Source organism: Eumetopias jubatus, unplaced genomic scaffold, assembly GCF_037043125.1.
Source record: "Eumetopias jubatus isolate StellerSeaLion01/CBP00866 unplaced genomic scaffold, mEumJub1_p1.0 scaffold_4, whole genome shotgun sequence".
NCBI lineage: Eukaryota > Metazoa > Chordata > Mammalia > Carnivora > Otariidae > Eumetopias > Eumetopias jubatus.
In genome coordinates this window covers 51932492-51954956 of record NW_028274810.1, presented here as the reverse complement: position 1 = coordinate 51954956, position 22465 = coordinate 51932492, and the positions used below count along the sequence as shown (strand labels likewise).

The 22465-nt window shown below is 40.5% G+C and overlaps 1 protein-coding gene across 6 annotated transcripts in view; it reads left to right on the top strand.

The window, feature by feature from the left end:
* The window catches only part of IL12RB2 (interleukin 12 receptor subunit beta 2), a 76365-nt gene that overhangs the window by 34628 nt on the left and 19272 nt on the right, over window positions 1–22465 (top strand). For all 6 annotated transcript variants that reach the window (XM_028102524.2, XM_028102523.2, XM_028102528.2 and 3 more), the window contains 3 exons: window positions 191–270; window positions 11885–12104; window positions 19753–19953. In XM_028102524.2, coding sequence (XP_027958325.1) covers window positions 191–270; window positions 11885–12104; window positions 19753–19953 — 501 coding nt within the window. The remainder of the gene's footprint in view (window positions 1–190; window positions 271–11884; window positions 12105–19752; window positions 19954–22465) is intronic.

Genomic DNA, 22465 nt, shown 5'->3' with positions numbered 1-22465 from the left:
TACATGTTCATTGTTTAACAAAAGGAAAGCAATACTGGGGCACAAAGAAAATTGAAATTGTCTTATAATCCTACTCTCCCAGCGTTATTTATTAAATAAGTAATTGCCATTGAAAGGTTTTATATTGTGCATCTGTGGATGTGTGTGTATGTGTGTGTATAAAAAATATGTTTTTTCCCCTTCAAAACAGAGCCTACAGGAACATTGGATGTCTGGTACATGAAACAGCACATTGACTACAGTAGACAACATATTTCTCTTTTCTGGAAGGTAAGTTTTCAGTGTCAATGTAAAATTCAAGAGAATTATATATATTTTTTTGTCTTACTTTGTTTTTATTGAGATATAATTGTTACACAAAAAGAATTATATATTTGAACAATGTTTCAAGGCCAAAAAATAAGTTTTATTTCTGTAATGGCTTTATACGAGGCTTCAGAGACTTAGTTGGAGCTCATTTTCCCCATGATATCCTCAGGATCCTTGACTCAGTGTCATTAACTTTTGCCAGATAAGGGTGAGAGCTCTGGCTGAGTTCTCTCCTCCACACACTGCATCGTTTCTTCATCCTCTTGCATCCCTTCCCCTGCCCAGGCATGTCCACCCTCTGACTCCACTCCAACATTTCTTCTGACTCTTGCCTTTCCCAGTCACCCTATCTCCCCTGCAGACAACATCCCCAGCAGTGACCGTGTCACATTACTTATGCACTTTTTTGGGAAATTAAAGATGGGAAGTATGTGGATATGGGTATTCAGGAATATATTTTCTATGGTCACCAAAAAGGGAGAGGGTGGAAAGAAGGCTGCTCTACCTCAAGAACTCAAGCAATAGTAGAAAATAGTGTGAACAGGAACGGAAAGCAGCTCTTCCTCAGGAATCATAGTAAAACAGTAGTGATTTGAACAACCTTCCAGAAAACAGGGAGGCCTAATGTTATTACAGGATGTGAGAGTTTCACAAAGTGCTGAAATCTGGGGCAGTTATTTCACGTAATCCTTTAAAAACCCTGTGAGGTAGGTACCAGGTATCCCTACTTAACAAATGGAAAAACTGAGAGAGAGGATGTTCTTCCTACAGTTACCCAGCTACTAAGTGCAGAATTGAGACCGAAACCCCATCCAGATCTCTTTCTGCTACATCATGACTCATCTTTATGAAAAGAAAATACTATTTGAATTGAGCTCCTGATTGGATGCTCATAAGAGGTTTTCAGGTGAGCTCTACTTCTCTTTATTTCCCCCAAGCCTGCATCCCTCTCACTACACCTCTTCCAGTTAAGGGTAAATCAACAGTTTTGGAATTTCGTGCTGATGAGCACGAAACCCTGAGTAGTCAGAGAAATGAATATAAAGTCCTCTGATGGGGTTAGCATGATAGATTTTGATAATTGCAATCTTCTTCAGTTTTAAGAAATGAGCCAGGCAAGAAATGAGCTCTTTCTCCCTCTTTTCCTTTCTCTCTCACACGCACACAAAATGTCTGGTATGAGACTACTATAAATAGCTTGGTGAGTCATAATCAAGCTCTTCACTTTGAAACTAGAACTGCAGCTTAAAATTTATTTTAAAATAAAGCCATGTTTAAGAGCAAGACAATTCTTAACGCAAGACATTTAGAGCAGCCATAATTTGTGAATATTATAGAAGAAACCAGCTCAGTTCTTGGCTGTTTTCATTTTCACAAGTAAGCAACTGGTTAAAAACAAAATTCCTCCTTCCATAAAGATTCCTTCTCCCCAAATGTCCTCAACAGTGATCTGAAAAGATATACTGTTTTAGTTCCAATAAACATACTTTAGCCACAGGTAAGGCTCAGCCAATGTGCATATGCAAATTCTTCTCTGCTTCTCATTTTAATCTTGCCCCTAATCCTTAAAAAGCCTAAATTTTAAAGTGAGGTCTTGGAATTCAAGAAGACTTCAATTCTCTTCTAGTCTACCCTTGCTGTCATAAACATTGCTCCCACTCCAGCCAGGACAGACAGATACCTCTGTTGGGACCATCCGGGACAGGTAGAATTCCACTTTCTAAGCAGTCCATGCTGTGGTGGGCATCTCTTATTGTTAGAAAATTTTCCCTTTTGGGAGTTCTGGGTGGCTCAATCTGTTAAGCAGCTGACTCTTGATTTCAGCTCAGGTCCTGGGATCAAGCCCTGCCCTGGGCTCCATGGTCAGTGGGGAGTCTGCTTGAGGATTCTCTCTCTCCTTGTACCCCTGCCCCTCCCCCAACTCATGTGCGCATTCTCCCTCTCACTCTCTCTAAAATAAATAAACAAAACTTTTAAAAAATTTTCCCCTTTTGTGGAGCCAGAATTGTGGGTACTGGACTGGAACTGGCTTGACTAAGAAGCCAAAAATGTAAATATTAGAAACTTCTACAACTTGGCACCCGATGGTGATCAAGACAGGGCACCTTCAAAACCTTCAGTGACTATCCAGTCTGAGAGACTCCTTAAGGAATGTTGGATCTAGTCCTCAGTTTTGCAGGACCATTACAGGATCAAGTCCTTTTCTGCAAAATCCTGGGCTTCTTCAGGGGCCCCCAGTAGGCCACTTACCCGGGAGTGGGAGTAAAAGACTGACCAGAGTTACTGAGATGAGCAGGCCTGCTTCAGACCACAGAACTACGGAGTCCGAGGCCCAGAGGGAATGTAAGCAGTGTGCAGTCCCACCACTCACGTTACAAACACAGAAACAGGTCTAGGGAGATGAAGTAATTCCAAAGAGAGGATTTCCGGTACCGTGGTGCTTGCCGCTGGGAGACTTTCCTGGGCAGAAGTCACTGCCCCTTCTGTCTAGAACCCCTCCTGTCCCACTCATCCAACTGCAGATTCCTTATACTACTCTCAGGCAGGCTTGGGAATTTGATGGGATGGTGCCATGACACAGGGACTTGTCTAAATGACAGACTAGAAAGAAACGCTGCAGCCAGATCAGGTGCCTTGTGGTGGGGCCCAAATCAGACCTCACTGGGGAAAGGAAGCAAAGACGTATGTGTGTGGTGGCTTTTTTTTTTTTTTCACTTTGATCAGTACTGGGAAACCTAATGAGAGGGACACCCTGCCACTGCAGAGAGGGGGATTTCAGGTCTTATCACCAAAGGAAGCCCCAGGTAAAACCCCATTAGTCTATGAACAAAGTAAGAACATGTTTCTCTTGCAACTGGGGAAATGTGAGATGACCTTTCATTTTTGTAGGATGTTTACATCAGAAGAGAACAACTTGGTGCTGAATGGGTATAGCCTATGTGTGTGAGGGAGTGAAGTATGAATGTAGGTGAGTGTGAGTATGTGTGAGTGTGCATCTAAGTGAGTGATATGTGTGCATGTGTGTTGTAGTTGTGTGTGAGTGCAAAGGGTAAGTGTGAATGTGTGTGTGGCAATGGGTGTGAGTTTTTTATATGTGTGTGGGGTGTGAGTGTAGGTATGTATGTACTAGTATATGTGTCAGCGTGGGTGCATGTAGGTGAGTGTCTTAGTCCATGTGGGTGTTATAACGAAATACCATAGACTAGGTGGCTTATAAACAACAGAAATCTATTCCTCACAATTATGGAGGCTGGAAGTCCAAGATCAGGTGTCATCATGGTCAGGTGAGGGGCCTCTTCTGGGTTGCAGACTTCTCATTGTATCCTCACATGGCAGAAGGGGCTAGTGAGGGGTGTCTGGGTGGCTCGGTGGGTTAAACGTCTGCCTTCGGCTCAGGTCATGATCCCAGGGTCCTGGGATCGAGCCCCACATCAGGCTCCCTGCTCAGTGAGCAAGGAGTCTGCTTCTCCCTCTGCCCTTCCCCCTGCTCATGCTTGTGCTCTCTCTCTCTGAAATAAATAAATAAAGTCTTAAAAAAAAAAAAAAAGAAGGGGCTAGTGAGCTCTGTGGGTTCTCTCTTTTTTTTTTTCTTTTAAGTTTTATTTATTTATTTGACAGAGAGAGACAGCGAGAGATGGAACACAAGCAGGGGGAGTGGGAGAGGGAGAAGCAGGCTTCCCACCAGGCAGGGAGCCCGATGCGGGGCTCGATCCCAGGACCCTGCGATCATGACCTGAGCCACCCAGGCGCTCCTGTAGGTTCTCTTTAATAAGGACACTAATCCCATTCATGAAGCCTCTGCCTTCATGACCTAATCACCTCCCAGAGGACTTACCTCCTAATACCACCACACTGGGCATTAGGATTCCAACATATACGTGAATCTTGGGGACACACAAACATTCAGACTTATGGCAGTGAGTGAGTATGAGTGTGTGGAGGGAGTGTCTGTGAGTATGAGTGTGGATGTGTATGTGAACGTGTGTGTATATGAATGTGAGTGTGGGAGTGTGTTGAGGGTAAAGGAGACCTTTGCTTTGTTGTTTTGGTTCTTACCTATTTACTCTGCGTTTCTCCTAAAAGGTTTCTTCTGAAAGTTCTATTTCCTCAAAATGATCTTATACTTTTTTTTTGCCATAGCTATTTTTAAGTCAAGAATTTCTTCTATATTGAAGCCAGAAAGTACAACTTAATCTATGGAATAAAACAAAAATACCTAGGTATTGTTAAAACAATAAATGCAAGGACAAGTACAAAGTGTTGCTCTGTCAGAAATAGCCCCAGTGTCATGTCAGAGTCCTTCACAGAGCTCCTCTCCCTCAGATTCCCCAAGTTTCATATTGTTTGCTTTAATTAAGCATTTCAATCCATGATTCCAATACACCTTTCTTCCAGTGAACATAACATGTATTCTTTAAAAAGAAAATCGCCTTGTAGATAGATAGACAGGTAGGTAGGTAGGTAGATAGATAGATAATATATGAAAATATATGACAATGGGTTTAAACCACATTAACCTTTCCGGTTTCCTCTGTTAATTTCTTAATCATAGCAGGTCATAAACTTTCTGAAATTGTGGTTGAGGCCATGGATTTGGAAGAGAAAAATGTGTTTATAAATGAAGCCAACTTCACTTTATTTATCATCCACTCACTCAAATAAACATATGAAAGCCTCTCTTTAGTACTGGACACTGTTGCATGCCAGGGATGTGGAAGTGAATAAGAGAAATCCTCAGGTGCTTGAGCTCACAGACCAGCAGAAGGACAGAAATGGGGATGAGAGCACTCAGGTGTAAAGGAGGAGTTCAGGATTCAGCCGGGGGTAGGGACACCTGGGTGGCTCAGTCAGTTAAGCATCTGCCTTCGGCGCAGGTCATGATCCCAGGGTCCTGGGATCGAGTCCTGCATTGGACTCCCTGCTCCACGGGGAGCCTGCTTCTCCCTCTGCCTCTGCATCTCTCTCTCTGTCTCTCATGAATAGGTAAATAAAATCTTAAAAAAAAAAAGATTCAGCTGGGGGGATGATGATCAGGGTCAGCCAGTAGAGCAGGGGAATGGGTGAGGAGTTGCTGAAGACCTCTTGCAAGGTAATACTGGAACCGACCCCAGAAGAACACATTAGCTGGGACAAGGGTGAGAGGACATTTGGTAGGATGTAAAGGATGCCTCCTTTAATTATATAAAGGCCTCAGGCTCCCAACAACCAATCTTCTCTGTGGATTTATGATAGACCTTCATTCTACATCAATATAAATCAGATTACAAATAATACTTTCCTACATTTACTGGATTTCTTTCATATGAGGAGGCCAAAGAACACATCCCCTCTAGGCAATGTGATATGGATTGGAATATCTGTAGCAAAGGACCATCCCATAGAAATATAACTGTAGCGAAACACCATCCCATAGGATAACTGTAGCGAAGCACCATCCCATAGAAATATAAAGCAAGCTGCAAATGAGAGCCACATGTATCATTTAAAATTTTCTTGTAGCCACATTTAAAAAATTAAAAGGTGGAATTAATTTTAACAATATATTTTACTTAGCCCAAGTATGTATGGAATATTATCACTTCAACATATTTAAAAATTATTGATTAGCTATTTTACATTCTCCTTATCCAACTAAGTCTTTGAAAACTGGCGTGCCTACCAAGTGCCCGTGGGTGCAGTGGCTAAGAGCTCCTGCTCCAGAGAGCAGCACATCTCAGTCACGCTTCAAGAGCTCTGTGGCCGTGTGAGGCCAGTGGCTCCGTCCTGTAATGAACAAGGCCCTTCACAAGCAGTAGAGAAGAGAGTTAGGCAAACTCGGTTCCAAAAGTAGGGGAAGGATTTGGTGGGTTTTACTCACTTGCTAAATGAAGTAACTCATTTGGATAAACAGCTACCCTCAAACCACAGAAGGTGAGAAGAAAGAGAAAGTAACAAGCCCCATACACCAGCTCACAGTGGAGCCTCAGAATCGCTGCTGTGGCCAGAGGCAGCCTCGTTGGTACATTTCCTTTGTCTCTTTCTCCCTGTATCTCTCTGTGTTGTATGAAGAATATTCCAATCCATATCACATTGCCTGGAGGGGATGTGTTCTTTGGCCTCCTTATATGAAAGAAATCCAGTAAATGTAGGAAAGTATTATTTGTAATCTGATTTATATTGATGTACAATGAAGGTCTGTCATAAATCCACAGGGAAGATTGGTTGTCGGGAGCCTGAGGCATTTATATAATTAGAGGAGGCATCCAATCTCAGAATCGATATTTAAATGCAAAAGCAGCAAAAAGATTTTGATAGTTTTGTTGTAATATTCAACTCTGTCTCCCTTCCTTTCCCAGCAGGCTGGCACAGCATTTCTGAAGGTATTTTTTGAAAGAACAGGTTGTTTTGCCTTGCTTACTAGTCATACATATCATACTAGCAGCTGTTATGGAGGGAATTTCATTTGGGTGACAGAATATGGTCAATGACGAAGATAAGAAATTGGGAAGCAGAGAATTAACAGAAGATGGAAAACAGAGATGGAAGGGGAGTTCAAGTTTTGCTCTGACAAAGTTTCTATTATTTTGCTGTTTTTCTGCTGCAAAATAAGGTAGAAATCACTAGGTCAGGTTAACTAGCGTGAGGTATTAGTATCAATTTCATAAGTTCAGGGTAACGAAACACCTAGGGCTATCTACTGAGCGCTAACATGACAGCAGTTAAGAGTTCATCCTCTAGGTAGGGCTGTGCCACCTGGGTTCAAGGGGAGGCTTCACCATTTACGTCTGTGTGTTCTTCAGCAAGGTGCTTATCCTCTCTGTGCCTTCCTTTCCTTACAAGTTAAGTGCTTTTAGTAGTAGTATATACCACATGAGGTGGTTGCGAAGATCAATGAGAGAATCATGAAAAGTGTTTGCTAAGTCACTAGAAGGCAAACATGGTACAGGATGCCAAGGATGCAAAGATGGGCTGACAGGCTAGTGGGAAGACGGATCCACAGATAGATCACTTCAATACAGTGATTTTTTTAAAACTTGCAGATCAGGTTGTCTTTTGAATTGCTCCTTCAGTTTGGACTGGGGTTGCTGAAAGCAGTCATGAGTCCTGAGATCAAGTTAGCCAGGCTTAAACCCACAAATTATATGTACTTTGTAATCAACTGTATGACATTGGTAAGGCTTTCATACAGAGCCGTGGTGGGAGCCAAGTCAAGAAGGCCTGGGTTTCCATTGATTGGTGGAAGAGTCATATAACTACAATGGGAAAAGTGCCAATTATGATGATTTTTATAATTAGAGTAACTGAGAGCAGGGAACTCGCCAGGTGGCTGACATCTGCTATGTGCCAAGCACTCTTTGAAACCGTTTGCTTCCCTCAACGCATTGCATCCTCCAGTAAGCTTAAGCTGTACATAGAATTATCCTCATTTTATAGATAAGTAAATTGAGCCTCAGAGAGGTAAAATAATTTGCTCAAGGTCACACGGCTGCTGTGTGGTGGAGCAGGAAAGTGAAGGATCTGCCTTAATAAGAAAAACCAACCTCACCCCCCAGAAAGTCTTCATAGACAAAACTGATGTTTAGAATTCCCCAGATTTCTAAGAGGTCTTGATTACAGACTCTCTTCTTTGACGTAGGCTTAGCTCTGACAGATTTTTGTTTGTTTGTTTGTTTGGATCAGGGAAATTTCAGAATAAAATATCACTTTATGACAAGTACAGTAGTTTTTTTTCTTCAAGTCCTAAGAAGAAATGATTTATCAATTCACAGAAATACCCTTCCTCCCGTATACTTAAAAACAAAACAGGGGTGCCAGTCTGGCTCAGTCAGTGGAGCATGCGATTCTTGATCTCAGGGTTGTGAGTTTGAGCCCCATGTTGGATGTAGAGATTACTTAAAAACATTAAAAAAACAAACAAACACAGAGGCCTTGCATTTTGACATGAACCAGATTTTGTCCTATCATGTCCTATATTCACCACATTATTTTTGATGCTGAAAGCCTTTTCAGCCAACAGAACTCTCATAATAGTTTTATAAGGGAGCTGCTCACTCTTTGCTTCTCAGACAAACCTAAGTCAAAAAAGCTAAGTTTACTAAGTTTAGATCATTTCTCACACACAGAGCAGAAAGAAAACTGAAGAAAGCCATAAAACAGCTTTTCCTGTTTAGCACACCCTTACCAATAGGAGAGGGTGACAATGACAGGAACACTGGCTTGACACCCCTTTGAGCACTGCCCATAAAGGTACAAGAAGTACCGGGTACACCAGACACATTCGGGACATCGCCTTCCTCTCTCATGCCCACCAGGGGGCGCACTAAAATCTCACCTTACTTTTCTGTGGCAACTACTTTAGTCAGTTTCTTAACCTCAGGACAGGGAAATATGAGGACTAAATGTGACAGTAGATATAAAGCTTCTGACTCATGGTATGGCCCAATAAATGATAGCTTCTCCCGATCACCCACCCAAATATATAAACATCAGAGTAAAAGTAAGTTCATCTGGAAAGACTCAGCTGGCTCCTCAGGTGGCAGTTCTGGGTTCACAGCTAGTCTCCTTTTGACCTAAGGCCTGTTGACTCTGGGAAAAAAGAATTCTGGATCTCCACTTTCCCAAAATTGCTGCCTGATGTCTGCTGGTGATGCTCCACATCAGCATGTACCACAACCTCCCAGTTAGACAAACTGCTTTCCAACTTTGGGCCAGAAGGGTGACTAGGGATTCTAAATATGAAACATAGTGCTCTGTGGTGACAACGTAAGGAGCAGCATGTCAGAGCAGAGGGATCGCTAGTTTAAAAGTCAGGGGCCCTGGGTTCCACTCTCAGCTCCTCCATCTGTTCCTTGAGTGGCCTTAAGCAAGTCATTTCTTGTCCTGGACTTATTTCCCTATTGATAAAATGAAATGTTGAATTAACTGTTAAGCTATAGAATCCTTCCTGGTTCTGTAGTTCTGTGATGATATTCCATTACATTAGGGCCAATATAATCCAGAGGTGATGGATTAACATGCATTATTTGCAAACTTTATGTGCTATTTTTTTTTAACCAAATTAAACTGTTTTCAGTTGCTTCAGGAAACTACACTCAGCTGGATAAATACCTGCTTTCCTGTTGGCTGATTGGGTTTTTTGTTCCGTGGACCATATTGGACAAGTTAGGCCCATTTTCAAATTGGTGAAGGAGGCCAATTGCCTGAGAGATGTTAACCTTTATCCCAAAACTTGAGCTTGACATTTTATACAAGCGTAACTCATGGGATACCATATTTATTTCTCTAACTACCTTAATTCTACCTTTATCTTCTCAATGATATTTTCAAGTCTAAAATATGAGATGTGGAGAAGAAAATGCAAGGGTTTGGGTCCAGGCCGTTCACTACCCTCTAGGAACATTTACTCATCTTTCAGATCCACCTCTCTTACTAGATCACTGTAGTGTGTGGTGTGTGGAAATCAGCTAGATTTCCACAGCCGTCACGAGGCTGTTCATCAGATCCAAGATGACTTGACATTTCCCCTTCTTCCAATGCTCTGTCAAAAGACTGATGGGGATTACTGAGGTGTCTATGAAGGAGAATGAGAGGAAGGTAATAAGGACTGATTTGCAATGTTTTTGTTTTTTTGTTTTTTTTCAATTAGGGCTCTCGTTCCTCAGTTGTCAGAGTAAGACTGAAGTCCCTTGGGTTCCTGGCAAGAATGGGGAGCTTAGTGAGCTCAGTTAACTCTTGAGGAGTACCTTAAGGAGAGGGTGCATGGTGTGGGGGTGAAATAATAGTCCTATCTCTGGACCTACAGAGGAGACAGAGAAGGATGCATTGAGAAAGAGCTGAGGGAATGGTCTTCCCCACCTGTTTTTGCTTTAATTTATCCTGTTTTTCTCCTGTGACAAAGGGCATTAATAACAGTTTAGGACACCACAATTTCAAAAGCTGACATTTACTTTAATCCACACAATAGGTCTGTGAGATTGACTGTGCTGGACAATTAAAATGCTAACTTTCTTGGTTCCTGCCAGAACACAAAGATGTCTTCCAGGGAAAGACTGAATGTGCACCCAAAAGAGCCCTCAGCAACATGGCATTCCCGTGGTGCATTGACCATGGTTTAAGATACAGTCCTGGACTTTGAGGATCCAGAAGGGCAGCTGGGATAGGACCTGCATTAATCAAGTTCCCAGAAACTGAAATATAAAAAGCTAGATGTTCATGGATTAATTTACAGTGGGGAATGCAGCTGTTGGGCTACCCAGAAGGCTTGAGTCAGCAGATAGGAACATTCTCTCTCAGCATGCTAATTATTTCAGAAGCCAAATTATCATCAGAAGGCCAATTTATTCACTTAAAGTGAAAAATACAAATTTTAAGTGAACCAGATGTTCATGTTACCCCAGTCTCTCCTGACAGATAAATACACAGGAAACCAAATTATTAGAAGATTGTTTAAGGGGTAGGGAATCAGAGAAAGGGGCATTTGCCAGTCCTAATGTGTGTCTTTCAGCACCTGAACCCATAGAAGGAATAGACTTGCCAAGAAAACCAACACACTTGGGATGCCTGGGTGGCTCAGTCAGTTAAGTGTCTGCTTTCAGCTCCAGTCGTGATCCCAGGGTCCCAGGATTGAGTCCCACATCGGGCTCCCTACTCAGCGGAGAGCCTGCTTTTCCCTCTCCCTCTGCTGCTCCCCCTGCTTGTGCTCTCTCTCTCTCTTTCTCTCTGATAAATAAATAAATAAAATATTTATTATAAATAAATAAATAAAATATTTATTAAAAAAAAAAGAAAGAAAATCATCATGCTTAAGTCTGGCAAGCTAATCTTCCTCTCCCTGCACTAGGCAAGGACAGGCACTGCCAGGGCTGCCCTTGGCCGCTCTCCATTTTCATTGCTTCTGTTTCCCATGGTTCTTATCCAAACAGGGTTACAATACAAATAATTAGTTTTCTGCTTACTTTCTGGGATTGCTCCCAAATGATCTCAATTGGAATTTTTGCAATTCCAAAACTCATTAGTCACACATTTATAAACAGTGTCTTACTTTTCTAGCACAGATGGCTAATCCAGCTAACTAAGTGTGAATTTTATGAGTTTAGCTCTTGAAAATCTCATTTTTGACTTAATGAGCAGCATTACACTTTCTGTATGAAAAGTGTGTGTGTGTGTGTGTGTGTGTGTGTGTTTCACAGATTGAGAAATGGAGATTCAGAGGGGTTGAGTGTCCTGCTCTAGGTCACACAGCTAGTAGTGATTGGTAGAGATGGAACAGAAACCCAGATCATCTGAGTTCAGATTCCACTCTTGTTCCATTGGATATAATTGAGGTTTCTACTGTTAGGAAGTTTCATTTTGAAGCAAGAAAGGAAAATCAATTGTGTTTTTAAGAATTAGCTTTGAAAAATGTCAACTGAATTTTTTTCCCTAAATGGTGGGCTTGGGCAGAGGCATAAAAATATGCAGTGGAGGAGATGAGAAGATGTAAATAAAAAGGTCACTCATATGTCTCCTCCTGCTTGGGGAGCCATCAGGTCCAGCCACAGAGCGTCCGGCGACCTTGTCTGGGAGTACACAAGTAAGTGGATGTGTTTCGTTGCAGAATATGAGTATATCTGAGGCAAGAGGAAAAATCCTCCATTATCACGTGACCTTGCAGGAGGTGGCAGGGGGGAAAGTCACACTACAGAACATCACAGAACACACCTCCTGGACCTGGGTCATTCCCAGAACTGGGAATTGGGTTGTGACTGTGTCTGCAGCTAACTCAAAAGGCAGTTCCCTGCCCACTCGTATTAACATAACGGACCTGTGTGGGGCAGGTAAGTACCAACTTTTCCTTCAATATCGCCTATGGGAAACTGTGTCTTACTTATCTCTTATCTCCCACAGGCTCAGCCCAGGGCCTGGCATGAGTAGCACAGGAGTTTAGACTTTGGAGCCAACAGCCTTCAGAGGCTCTTTTGCACTTAGCCTATGAGTGGCCTTGGACAAGTGAAGTAACACCTCTGAGCTTCAATTTCCCCCTCTGTAAAGTAGGGATTATATTATCTGTCTTGCAGGTCATTGTGAGATTAAATACAGAGACTAATACATAGCAGGTACTTAACAAATGTTAGTTAAGGAAATGTTAGTTACATTAAATTGAACACTAATATCTGGCTAATTTTTCTGGGTGTAAGAATAGTATATGTTGTCAAATTCTAGCAAAAACATTCTACACTTACAGTCAAAACATATTTTAAAACCAATAGTATTAAAATGAAATTCTGGCTGTAATGAAACTGCAGTAAAATTTTTCTATACTACAGCTCTTTATTACACAAATTTAGATATTTATCCAATTATCTACATTGAAATCTCCCAACTATATGTATTTTATAGTTGCATGCTCTGAAAACTCATTTCTTAAGATAAAAGCCTGTGATTAGTCAATAAAGTGGATATGAGTGCTATTTCTCAATGTCCAGATCACTGGCCTAACTTTTCCAAAAATGCCTAATAAAACTATAATTAAATCCTTTCTTAAAATTCAGTTGAACAATTTTATCTACATATGAGTCTAGCAGTCATCCCTTGAAAGAAGCTTCTACCCAAACGTTATTTTATATACACTGTTAAATCTTAGTTATATATATCCTTTCAGTCACATATCCATAAACATAGAGATGATAGAGTAGATCAAAATAACTAGAAGAAAATACAAGTAAATATTGATGTAACTTGAAGTTGGTATATGAGTTAGGAATTACTTTTAGGAGTAAGGGTTGTTCGTACCAGAGGTCTGGTGACATCATTAAGATTCCAGGCTCCTTCCTTCTGTTTCCTCTGCCGAGTTGGCTTACATCCTCAAGATGGAAAAGGACCAAGATGGCTGCCAGAGCTCTATCTACTTTCTTCTAGGAAAAGAAGGAAGAGAGGAAGGCCCATGCCTCACCCTCAAGGAGCTTTGCTCCAGGTCACACAACACACTTGTAGTCACTGACTCTAACTGGTCACCTGGTCACACCCAGCTGCAAAGGAGGCTTAGAAATATATTTCAGGCAGCAGTGTTCCCTTGCTAAAGAGGAGAGAATGTTTGGGAGGCAACTGGTAATCTGTGCCTATGTGGGTAGGTACTTAAGGCACAAACCTGAGAAGATGAATTAACTGTGGGGGAAGAAAGCTTAAACTCTATGCATAGTAAAATAAAAATTTTAAAAACACCATAAACGAAGCTTTAAAAATGTAAATAACAGTTTAAGAAAAGCATATATCACATTTTTGGCAAAAAGAGATCGATTATCTTTCTACTTTTTCAAATAAATAAGAGATTGGGGATATGAACAGGCAACTCAAAAAATAAATAGAAAAGTAGCAGTAAAGACATGAAAATATGTTCAGCCTAACTAGCAATCAATGAGATGCAAATTCTGAGAAAACATGAGAAACCAAATCAGACTGAGAAAGAGTAAGTAGAATTAGTTTAACCCATGTGGGTGAGTGTGTGGGGAAAAGATATGCTGTACCCTGGTGGTGGGTATGTAAATTGGTACAACTTTCTGAAGACAGTTTGGCCATATGTAACTTTAAATACTAATGTATCTTTGACCAAAAAATTTTACCATTAGAGATGTATCCTCTAATGGATACATTATGTATCTAATGATACATTATCATTAGAAAATGATAAGTGCTTAAAAGTGTAAGCACAAAGATGTTTGTTGAAAAAATTTTGAAATAGTGAAACACCATGAACACCCTAAGTGTAAAATAATAGAGAAGGGACTGGAATATATCATGACTTTCACCTGCCTTAACCCCACACTAGGGTTAAAGTGACATTGTAGCTATGCTTTTATTGGCAAGGAAAGATGCACATAATAAGTAAAAAGGTAGGCTTTCAATAGTGTATATGGGATGATGCCATTTAAAATATGTGTTTACATGAGTACACATTGGTACTCATCGGTAAAAAGTCTAGTAGAATGTATGTGGAAATGTTAATAGAGGTCACGACTGCATCATGGGACTGCAGGTGATTTGCCTTCCCTTTTGCTTTTTACATTTTAAAAATGTTTCTTTTGTGGGTAAATACTGCATATATAGTTTTTAAAGTGAATTCTGTGGGGGAAATTGAACTCATACCACTATTTAGTAGTATCCTGCTATTGTTAAAATGTAGTATGTCAGAATATCTTACTTCTTCAAATGTCACTGCAGACAGGTCTTGAAGCTAAAAACTTCATGAATTTTCTGGATCTGTTCCAGGTGCTTTATTTATATTTGGTAACAACTTCTCAAAATGACACATTCATTATATTAGAACTGGCCCCTATTTCATTCATTCAATAGTCATTTCCTGAGCATATACTACCTAAGGAAGCTAGAATCCAATAATAGGTTAAAAATACTGTTGAGGTCCTCCAGTTATATTCAGTCATGTGGGAGAGACAGACATAAACAAGGAAACTGTGGTGCAGTATAATAAGTGTGAGATTAGAGGGATGCCCAGGTAACTCTAGGAACAGAGGAAAGATGGAGCATGGGCTTGGAGAGGATGCCAGGGAAGGAAGACCATGTGACTGGAGGATGGAGAGACAAGTTGGTGGGAGCCAACTTGAGGAAGTGGAGGTATGTGGGCGTGAGGGTTTGCTTTAAAGTGAGATCTGAGCAAATGTGGAAGTTGAGGAAAAGAATTGGGTTGGGAAGAGTTTGGAGATAAAGGGGAGAGAGGAGCTAATTAATGGAATGAGGTTCATGGGGAGTGGGAAGATGATGGAAACCAGGTGTTGCATAAGGATGAGGCTTAATAAGGATGAACATATAGAGGAGGTAAGATAGGACAGTCCTTGAGTTGAGCTGTAACTAAGAGGGTCCTGGTCCTGGAAATCTTGAAATCTTAAGGGTTTATTGTCTCTCCTAAGATCACATCTTAACCACCCAATACTCTGTGTATCCCAGAACGACATGGAGGACACATTGGCAAATTACACCATCCCATCCTTGAGTGCTCTTGTCTCATACATATTCTGAATGATCTGTAGGAATAGCATACCATGATTTTGTCTCCCTCTCTTTCAGTATATGTTCACACCACTCACATATATAACTTTCCTTTTAGGAAAGGAAAAATAATGTGCCCCACCCCCAGGCAGAATTATGTTGACTTTGAGAAAGTAGGGACAACTTTGTTGTAAAAAGCAGCTGCCACAGCATTGCCTATAAAGAATCATTAGAGTGATTTTGTTGGTTTACAATGAAAACCGAATGTGTGCTAAACCCTGCGGTCAACAAGTAAAAATGCATTTAATATTTCAGACCAGTCCCTGTGCTCAAGACTTCTTGAAACTACAGGAAGAGTCAGACGCCAGTACAGTAGTAAACAGAGACCCACACAGATGTCAGAGACTGAGGCCCCAAGAGGTGAAGGAACTTAGCCAAAACCATACATCCAGTTAGTGGCAGAGCTGGACTGAAAAACCAGGCCACCTGTCTCTTAGGTGGGCACGTATTCCAAATACCTTACGAATTGCATAATTCTGTTCAGAAGCTCTCAGGGAAAAAGGAGATGGGAAGTTGAATGGTTGAGGCTAAAGAAAAAATTTTGAAAGGTAATAGAAAGAAGGTGAGTTGTTAGCAGAGTTCTGAAAGAGAGAATGTGCCCTGGCAAACATCATGGGAAGCAAATTCAGGCTGCGTTCCTGGTAAATATGATGACTCAGGGCAATGCCAAGTTGCTTTGCTTAGCTCATTCCAAAGAAGCAGTGGTCAGAAGGGCTCTTTGGCTATTTTAGCCCATCACCTGCCAAAGGGTAACTAGAACCTATAGGTGCTCAATAAATATTTACTAAATGAATGCATTTCATTCTCAAAAAAAAAAAAAAAAATCTTGTGGCATAGCCAGGACATCCAATACCAAGGCAGATGAATATAAGGAACCCCTACTGGGGAATTCCAGTCCCTGGCAAAATAGCCAATGCACAGGTTACAGGTTCTCACCACCAAACACAGTTCTGAGGACAGGATGGATAGCTGAGTGCAGCGGAGAATAGTGATAAGGGGGAGCCCTGAGGTAAGCACTTTCTGGTTTTACTCCTTCTTCTTGCTCAGGTTGCCCTGGTATGATCATTGCTTGGACATTTCTGCTATGGAGCAGGGAAGTCCAGAGAGCAGAACAGAGTGACTTCAAGGAAGCCCTGATACCTAACTGTAGAGGGGGTCTGAGAGCAAAGAGTACCTGTGAGCTGGCTGGCTTTTGAGATTTCTCCTGCCATCCACCCCATGTGCCTGGCAATTACAAAAGAGAATAACAGCCTTGATTCCCTGTGAAGAGCCGTGCCAGCGATAGAGGCATGGGTAGGTCTGGAGGTACCAGGTATACCTCGGGGGAACCCAGGGACAGGTAGAGCTCAGGCTGCATCACTGTAGGCTCTCGGGCATGGAGCTTTCCACTCTGAACAGCTCCTCCTCCCCACCTGAACTTGCCTGGGGAAGCACAAGCTAGGGGAAACCTTTCACTCTCCTCCCATAGAAAGATAAAGGCCAAGGCCGCTGAGCAGTCCAAGAAAAAAACACAAGATCCCAAAGGAGAAAATCAGGAAAATCTGAGAGGCACATGTTCTGGGAAAGGCAGCCTGTACCATAGGAAATCTCACTAATGCAACAGAAAGAACGAAAGTTTAGAATAAGCATAACAAGTATCCTTAGAAAGATTAGAAAGGATGCTAGAAACATGACTCAGTCAGAATTAGGTGGTTGTAAAGAAGCCCCAAATAAAGAGATTCAGTATGGAAAGTTAGTTTTGAAATCAAGAACACAGCCAATGGGTTGGATAGCAGAAGGGACTCATCTGAAGACTGAATGAGTGAGCAGAAGATTGGGTGAGAGACTTTTCCTAAAGGCATCCAAAACGGGGAAAGAAGTCAAAACATGAGAAAGCTTAAAATTAACATCGAAAGAATAGAAAGAGAAGTTATGAACTACTTAAAAGGATTTCCAGTAACAGAAAAAACTAAATGAAGGGGGAAAATACTTGAAAATGTTTATTAAAAAAAATCTTTTGGTGGCGTATAACATGCTGGTGTATGGCGCTGGGGAGGGACTTCGGCAGCGGGGCAGGCTGTGCGCATGTGGGGGTGGGGAGGACGCGGAAAACCTCAGCACCTTCCACTCATGCTGCTGCGAACTTAACACTTCTCTAAAACATAAAAATCTGTTTTTGAAAAGTCTCTGCAAAAAAAAGAAAAAATTAGCAGGGGGAGGGGGTGGAGAGAGGAAAACAGATTAGTGCAGAATGACTAATTGACTCCAAGAATACAAAGATGGATCAACATCAGAAAAATGTATTAATGTAATTCCTCACAATAATAAAAAAAGAGAGAGAAAAGATATGTTTTTAATGGATGTAGAAAAGTATTTGGTGAAAAAGAATTTTTTAGTAAACAGTATTTTATAAAAATAAACCTTTTTGAAAACTATGAGGAAAAAAGAAAATGTTTTATTTTTTTAAAGACTTTCTACCAAAAACCTACAGCAAATATCACGCTAATAAATATAGGTAGGCATATTCTCTTTAAAATTTGCAACAAGATAAAAAAAGAAATAAGAGATTTAAAGATTGGAAGGAGAAGATATTTTACGTGTGCCGCTAATAAGATTACTACATGGCAAATTCAACAAGGGCAATAGACAAATTATTAGAACAATTAGAAATTCTAGCAGGTTTGCCAGAAATAAGAATAACACACACAAATTAATGCTATAATAAATGGTAGAAAATAAGATGCCATTTAAACAGCAAACTCAAAGTATAAAGTGTCTAGGAATTAGCCTGTAACAAAGAATGCATAAAAGCCTTACCTCCATTAAGGAGGAGCTGGGGCTTTTAAAGAGGAACTGAATAATTTCAATGAAACAGCATATTTATGAATGGAACAATTTAACTTAATTCCAATAAAAAATACCAGCTGGAATTTCTGGGGACTCTAGTAAACTGATTCTTAAAGCTATATGGAAAAATAAAGTGTCATGAATATCCAGGACCACTTTGAAAAATGAAGGGCAAAATGAGGAAGGGACTTTACCAAGTAAATAATCGGATATCACAATGCCTAATAATGTGAACAATGTGTTCCGGCGAAGAAGTTGATCCCAGACACAGACCCATGAATATATGGAACTTGGTATATGTTAGGGATGGTATCACATTTGGAAAAATTGACTCACAGTATGGAAAAATATAAAAAATTTATTCCCTTAAGAAAAAAGGCTTTTAGCTAGATTTGGGTTAAAAACTTAAATGGAGAAGGTAAAACCAAAAGCCAATAGGAGAAATGTAGTTGAGTATCTTTGTGCTCCCAGGATGGAAGAATTTCATAAACAAGACTCAAAATGCATAAGCAAAGAGATAAATTTACCTACACCAAAGTAAATATGTGCAATAAACACTTCATAAAGTTATCAGAGAGTTGAAAGACTGGAATATATTTCTAATGTTGAAAACCTAACAAATGACTGATAGCTAGAATATAAAACCTATTTCTGTAAATCAGAGAAAAGACAGGAAACTCAAGAGAAAACACGAGAGTTAAGTGTATGAACAGGTAGTTTACAGAGGGAGAAGTCAGATTACTAGTAATATATAAAGAAAAGCTCAGCTTCATAAGAAATTGGAAAATGATTTATTAAAAAAAAAGAAATCAGAAAACCAAAATAAAACCACAGTTAAATTAGCCCCTTTACATATACCAGATTGGCAAAAATGTGAAAGTCAGAGAATGCCAAGTGTTGGTGGGGAAATAAGAATCCTCATGCTTTTCTTGTTGGAGTGTCAACTGATTAGCTATTTTAGAGATCACTCTGGCTGTGTTTAATGAAATAATGTGTGGATTTGCTCTATAATTGAGCAGCTCTGTGAAGATATATCCAGGGACACTCTTGCACACATGAGGACATGCCAGAGAATGTTCACTGCATCCTTGTTTGTGTTAGCAAAGAGTTGGAAGGAACCTCCTGATTGTCACTTGGAGACTGGACAGAAAGAGGTTTGCGGTAGCAGTTGGAAGGAATGAGCTGGATTTACATATAGCAGCAGGATGGACATATTCCAGAAATATAATATTGAGTGGGAAGGAAAAAGTAAGAAAAAGCATTAAATTTACTCCAGCACGTTTCGTGAAAATACAGAACACACGCACAAAGCCACATTAACTTTCAAGGATACATCGATATCTAAATAAACATCTGAGAGGTAGATTAGAAGGATGCATATATCACTACAGCAGGTACTTTGGGAACACGGAAGTGGAAGATGAAGGGGAAAATAATTCTACAAATATCCCTGCACAGGATCCTTGCACTAATAAGAACAAATCTGAAGTTCTTAACAAGAAATTGGTTCTTCCTAAAGCTTTGCTGGGATGAATTGTTTTTTATATCTTTATCCACCTGTGATTTTGTTTTTGTGCTTACCCCCTTTTCCCCAAAAAGAGTTGCTGGCTCCTCGCCAGGTCTCTGCAAACTCGAAGGGTGTGGACAACATTATGGTGACATGGGAGCCTCCCGGGAAAGCTGCACCTGCTGTCCAGGAGTATGTGGTGGAATGGAAGGAGCTCCATCCCAGGGGTGGCACGCAGCCCCCTCTAAACTGGCTGCGGAGTAACCCCTCCAATGTGTCTGCTCTGATTTCAGGTATTTTATTGTTCACCTTCTTCTTCAAATGCTACTGAGTTTCACTTTTTTTTTTTTTTTAAGAAATCACAGGTGAGAACCCAGAACCTTCGTCAGTTACAGGCAGCTGAATAAGAGGGACAGTGATGACTTAGAGTCCTTCAAGACAGCACCTCAGAATACAGCACTACAGTCATAGAAGACCAACTGATTGACCAAAAACTCTAGTATTTATGGAAAATTCGTGTGCCTGGCACAGAGCCATATAAGACAAATGCATCATTGAACCACACAAGCATGGCTGAAAGCTAAGTAGTAACCAGTCAGTGTGATGGGCACCTCTCACTTAGGAGTTTATGTCATTCTCAGAACAATCATGTGCAGCAAGTGTTTAATTATATCCATTGTACAGATGAGGAAACCAGGAGATCTTTCATTCCCAATTCTGCTGCATATTATTTGTGTGATAATAAATCCAGAATTATCTATATGATAATCAGCATCTCAGTCCTCAAGTCCAAATCTGTCAGTGGTTTCTATCAAGTGATAGCATCTGAAAAGATATTAAAACGACTGGACAGAACTTCGTCAATGTCACTTTTAGGAATAAGCTCAGCATAGTAAAAAGTGCAGGTTCTACAGCCAGACTATCTGGGGTTAAGCCCTGGCTCTGTCACTTACTAGGTTGTGTGACCTACGGCAAGTTACTTAACTTCTCTCTGCCTCAGTTTCCTTTTCTGTCAAATGAGGAAAATAATAATACCTACCTCATTGGGAATTAATGTAGAGAAAACATTGTGAATGGAGCTTCACGCATTTTAAGTACTTGGTAATTTAGCTGTCACTCTTATTATTATACATGACAGGGCTAAGATTCTCATAGGTTTTCAAACTCTAAATTCTATAGTATTTTTATTACACCATGGCATCATTACACCTGCCCAAGAGGATACACACACCCTGCCTATGGAGACAAGACAAATGAAATAAGCAGAGCACACCACCAAACAATACGTGAGCTAGTCCTTAACTGTAGGCCTCTTCTACAGTTTAGCTGTTCAGACTTCTAGTGGGTTGTGTTCAGTTATAATCACTACACCTAAAGATGGTGTTGTCTAGATAACCCAGGGAACATCAGAGGAAGACGAACAAGTCATTGGGGGTCTGGAACTTTTAATGTGGGAACCACATCTGACTCTTGATCTCAGCTCAGGTCTTGCTCTCAGGGTTGTGAGTTCAAGCCCCGCACTGGGCTCCATGCTGGGTGTGGAGTCTACTTTAAAATAATTTAGTAGTAGTAGTAGTAGTAGTAGTAGTAGTAGTAGTTAGTAGTAGTAGTAGTAGTTAGTAGTAGTAGTAGTAGTAGTAGTTAGTAGTAGTAGTAGTAGTTAGTAGTAGTAGTAGTAGTTAGTAGTAGTAGTAGTAGTAGTAGTAGTTAGTAGTAGTAGTAGTAGTAGTTAGTAGTAGTAGTAGTAGTAGTTAGTAGTAGTAGTAGTAGTAGTAGTTAGTAGTAGTAGTAGTAGTAGTAGTAGTAGTAGTAGTAATGTGGGAACCATTTAGCCCATAGAAGAGAATTCTAGATGTGGGTGGGCTATTTGATGGCTGTTGCTGGCTTTGATGTATATGTGAGAAAGAGTATGTGTCCTTTGTTGCTCTGAAGAACAAAACTAAGTCCTCTACATGGAAATTATAAGCCGGATATCAGCTCAATTTTGAGACAGAAATTGCCTTACATGTGATAGTCTCTAACAGGACAATCGAGTGGCCCTCAGGGCAAGGCATTCCCTGTCCCTAGAATTCTTGCAGTAGAACCAACTTCCCTTTAGGGCTGTTATGCCCATCAGATCAAATGAAATAGTGGATAGAAAAGGCATTTACTGAACTCCAAACTGCTACAAAGTTGTAAATGCTTATTATAAACTATATTAGGATTGACCTCTGTGGGATAGTTTGGACCCTGTGGTCCTTATAGTTTCTTCCTTTTAGAAATTCTGTAGTACTACCCAAATACCAGAAAAGAGATGACAAGAGAGAATGTTTTGCATATTTAGGGAACTAAAATATTTTTAAGCATTTTAGAAATACTCATTTGAATGAAATCAGTATAATACTGGGTAAAATAACTATGAATTAAAGTTGTTCCCCTGCTTGAAAACACTTGGTTAGCTATTAGTGTTGATGTTACATTCTAGAAATAAACACTTAGAAAATTAAGTAATTCATACTTATAAATTCAGTATGGCACTCTCCAGACAGTAAGGTGACTCCTTGCCATTGGATCCTTACCAGTCTTTTTCTAGCACCTGGCTGGGGCAGCATTGGGTGTTTTGGAGTATATTCTGGAGGCCAGAATATAATCCAGCTCTTGGGTGATAGGTTTATGGGGCCTAGGCTAGGAGACCATCAGTACTGTCTTTTGTGGGTAAAAATAATTCTGACCATATAGAGCCACTCCTTTTACAAATATGTAGAAATCTGTAGGTGTCTAGAAATGCCTTCCCCAATGCCTAGGCTATTTGTGTCCCTCTTCTGC